This window comes from Saccostrea cucullata, unplaced genomic scaffold (genome assembly GCF_032062105.1).
Source record: "Saccostrea cucullata isolate Sc308-1 unplaced genomic scaffold, CSIRO_AGI_Scuc_v1 ctg1222, whole genome shotgun sequence".
Lineage (NCBI taxonomy): Eukaryota > Metazoa > Mollusca > Bivalvia > Ostreida > Ostreidae > Saccostrea > Saccostrea cuccullata.
This window is the reverse complement of record NW_026919891.1, coordinates 3099-7416: the sequence shown is the minus strand read 5'-3', so window position 1 is coordinate 7416 and position 4318 is coordinate 3099. Positions and strand designations below refer to the sequence as shown.

Here is a 4318-nt window from a genome sequence, read left to right as displayed (position 1 = left end):
CGGAATCCCTGACCCTGGGGCCATAAAATTTATAATTTTTAAAGAGGCATCCTTGCTCATCATAACTTAACACTTAACAAAAATTCTAAGTGTTCACTTTAATAAATGTATTTATTCAAACACTACTTTATAGAATGGTATGATATTTTCAAATTATTACAAAAAATGAGTCTTCTCAACAATTTTAGAAAGGAAATTTAATATCACCGATGAAAACCAATGTTCCGTGACGAAGATTAAAAACAATTAATCTGTACTTTGCTTCACGTATTTTGTGTAATTAGCAATTTTTTGTGATCATTATCAAATTTTTAAAACTGCTTTCACTAAAAAACACAGAACATTGGCAAAATGACCTTTGCGATAGAAGGGAGAGACGTTGGAATGTTGATATCTGGACCATATTTGCACCACGTTTTACTCACTTTTAATTTAGTGCTTAATTATACTTGATTTAACTTTTAAAAATTTTCAAACAGTATCAAAACCCATTTAAACACAGTTTTCTATAGGCTGTGCTCATTTTTCATCACCAATCTATCACAATCTGAAAGTTTTTGACAACATTTAACCACACCGGAAGTGACCTTGATCCTCTTCTGAGGAGAAAATTTCGCGTCACAACAGGTTAAAAGAGTATTAAAGTGTCCTGAAAAAATCTTAGAAACATGGAAACAAACCATTTCAATCGTACGAAAATGAAAAGAAATCGGTGCTCGTAGTAGTCTTATATCAGCTCAAGCAGTCTGAATTATCCTAAAAGTGGCGCACTTACGTGCTAAACACCCAAGGATATTGACCAAAAGGCATTTGTGTGACGATACACTGTCAAATTTCCGGATCTGAATCCCACTAAACATATTTCGGATTTTAAAAGAAATGTGAAACCCCCCTTTCCTCACAATTCCAATGGTTTGGAAAGATTTATGCAGTACATGTAGGTATGGCAGCAGATGGGTCAATATCCTATTCAGGGGTACATAGTATCCAAAAATAAAGATTGGTTTGTAATAATTAGAGAGAGTAGTGGGTCTTACTCCATCGAGATTTTATTGTGTGAATTTTCATTTTGAGGGTACATCATTTCCTTGACACTTTCCTTAAAATTCTGACGAGATACTTACATGAAATTTAAGCAACATCGAACTTAAATATGCATCATTGAAATTATTTATCGTTTGTATTTGTTCTTTAAAACTTCAAAAATGTTAGGTCAACACTTAAAAGTTTGGTTCAGTGTATATAGGTAGTTCATTTTCTTAATACCTAGGAGCAAAGAAGAAATTTTTCAAAGGTTTCATTTATTTTCACTATATAATCAAAAGAGCCCGCCCTCACACCACAACCCTTGACCCTGGGGCCATAAAATTCATAATTTGGTAGAGGCGCTCTTGCTCATCATAATTATGCACTATGAATTAGACACGTGACTTATGGCCGGGTAGTCATGAATTTCTGAGCTCCGACGTTTTTGACCTTAAGTGTGTTCTTCTGGATCGGGGATTAAAGATATGTGTAGCCAGACCTAAAGAGTAATGATTACCATTTCTTAAAGGAAAAAACTGGAGTTTTTGGCAAGTTTTTTAGTGATTTATTTGTGTTTTCTTTTTGCCCCTTTTTGAACAATAGAATTATGAGTTCCAGTCGTGAGCAGATGTCAGTACAAAAAAGGAACAGTGGACACGGTCAGCCTACTCCGGACTCCAGCACTAGCGGTATATCTTTTGTTCCTCAATTCATGCCGCCGTTCACGCCTGAGTTACTCGGTGCAATGCAGACCCTACCGAACTTGCAGATAAGCCTGGGGGAAATAACGGAATCTTTAAAGGCAATTAAAGGCTTAACACAAGATATAAGTAATATAAGGAAAGATCTATGGGAGGAAGATGGATTTGATTTTCGTATATGTCATGTTGCTCAACAACAGGAGGAGAACATCGACAATATTCAGATGCTTCAGCAGGAAAACAAAATGTTAAGAGAAGATGTCAACATGTTAAAATCAGTTGTCATTAATTTAGACAGAACAGTCAGAAAACAGCGATCTGAAATTACAGATTTAAAGTCAAGGTCAATGAATCAGAATATTCTTATTCACAATCTACCAGAAGAGGAAGATGCGGAAAACTTATTTGAGAAAATCCCACATCTCATAAAAGAGCATTTTGGAGTGGACACTTCCTTCGCAAATAATCATAGAAATGGGCCAAAAACTTCAGGGAAACCACGAATTATTACTGGCAGACTTTCAAAATTCAGTGATAAAGAAAAAATTCTCCAAGCGCAAAGAGAACTAAACAAAAGAGAGCGGAAGCCTCTGACCAGACGGATCAGACTGCAGAACCAAAGTCACCCGAAAGAACCTTTTACGTCACGCCACAGAGACCAATAGAAGTCGCGGAAAACCGAAAGAAACTTCAGGAAATAAATGATCAGTACTGGAAAGAGAAAGTGAAGACACGATTCGTAGGAGACAAGCTAGTATTTCCTAATGGAAATGTGTACAGAGACAAAGTATTGAAACCAAAGCCAGAAAATATACTAGATATTACCAAAGCAGATAAGGAAAAGCTTCAGCAGATTCCTATGTCTACCATTGATTGCTCAGACGAAGGAAATACTTTCAAAGCAGCCGCAGCAACAACAGATACATACAACCAGGTTAGAAACTTTTACAAAAAAGTTGTTATAGACCCATCATACGCAACGGCAGAACACAATATTTTAGTGTATCGTTTCAAAGATGGTAATGGCGCAATCCACGAGGGTCACAACGATGACGGTGAGTACGGTGCAGGAAGGCGGCTTATTCAAATTCTACGATCGATGAATGTTACAAACATGACATGCGTGATTTCCAGATTCTATGGGAAACATTTGGGCTTTCGCAGGTTTCAAATCATGGAAAACTTGATGGCAGACATTGTTCTTGAACATAGTGGCTAATTATGTACTCAGGTCAGGTAATCAGTATATTGGAACTTTCGTGCTCAATGTAATGAGGTGTATTAATAGTTAACCATCGTTAACATGGTCAGCAAATTATATGTAATATATGTAATGTATTTATTTCCTTCTTATCAAAAGAACTGGTTGCATAGTAAAATGTGTAGCGGTTGTTTTTTTCATCAATGATTATTATTATATATACTTACGTATTTAAAATTAATGTCTAAATTGAAAATTGAGTAAATTTTCACTCCCATTTCTAATATTTAACAATACGGAATTTTCAGATCCGTTGTGTTTTGATTCTAAAATTTGTCACCGCTTTTCCTTTCCGGTATCGAACCCGATTCAAGATGATAATCACATTTTGGGTTAAAACTTAAAGGTACTCTGAATAAAAATGAACTATCCATTTTTTGTACATAAGCTGTATGTTTTTTTGTTTGTGTTTTTGTTATAAACCTGGCTCTTGTTAAAAAGGATTTTTTTGTTTACTTGCAACTGCATTGGTATAGACAATGTTTATTGCATTCCTTTTTTTTTTATGGTGAGCTTGTGTTGATGTACTATAACGAAATGGAATTAGATTATGTCTTTTAATATATCTATTATATCTCTGAATGTAAGGGGATTGCGTTTACTTAGTAAAAGAAGATGCTTGTTTACATGGTTTAAAGAAAAATTTCCTGATCATTTTATTTATTTACAAGAAACACATTCTACTGAGCTAGATCAACAAATATTGAAAACTGATTGGGAATCTGATATAATTTTTTGCCATGGAGAATCAAATAACAAAGGAGTAGCAATTTTATGTCCACATAATATAGATTATAAAATAATTGAAAAAACAAGTGACAATATTGGCAGATTTTTAAAAGTATCCATTTTAATAGATGATTCAAAATTTACATTGATAAATGTGTATGCTCCAACAAAAGATAACTCAGCTGAACAAGTTGAATTTTTAGAATTTTTGTTGACTCATTTAGATGAAGAGAGTGAGAAGAATTTGATATTAGGTGGTGACTTCAATATTACCTTAAATCCTTCCATAGACAAACAGGGTGGAAGCACTGAGGAAATCAAGATATAGGGATAATCTAATTGCTGCAATGGAAGACCTAAATTTAATTGATATTTGGAGAGAAAAAAATCCTGAAAGAAAACTGTTTACATTTTTGCGAAAAAACCCAATTATTTTGTCAAGATTAGATTTTTTCTTGATTCCATCTTTTTTGGTACCTTTTGGAACTGCAAGTATTAAACCATCGATAAAAATAGATCATAGTGTTATAATCATAACTTTGAAAGGGAAAATATTTGTGGATAGAGGCCCTGGTTTTTGGAAATTCAATGTATCCTTACT

The 4318-nt window shown here is 34.1% G+C and overlaps 1 protein-coding gene across 1 annotated transcript; it reads left to right on the top strand.

The window, feature by feature from the left end:
• Window positions 1–1633: 1633 nt before the first annotated feature.
• On the top strand, window positions 1634–4045 carry LOC134239650 (uncharacterized). The gene is made up of 3 exons (XM_062721821.1): window positions 1634–2070; window positions 2283–2782; window positions 3942–4045. The coding sequence occupies exons 1-3, from the start codon at window positions 1634–1636 to the stop codon at window positions 4043–4045; spliced, it is 1041 nt and encodes a 346-aa protein (XP_062577805.1).
• The last annotated feature ends 273 nt before the right edge of the window (window positions 4046–4318 follow it).

Excerpts from the sequence above, each read along its gene's own strand:
- LOC134239650 (XM_062721821.1), top strand. The coding sequence starts at position 1,634 with ATGAGTTCCAGTCGTGAGCAGATGTCAGTACAAAAAAGGAACAGTGGA. Across the intron at positions 2,071-2,282 it reads ATTACAGATTTAAAGTCAAG|CGCAAAGAGAACTAAACAAA; the intron begins GTCAATGAATCA and ends AAATTCTCCAAG. Across the intron at positions 2,783-3,941 it reads CGAGGGTCACAACGATGACG|ATGAAGAGAGTGAGAAGAAT; the intron begins GTGAGTACGGTG and ends TGACTCATTTAG.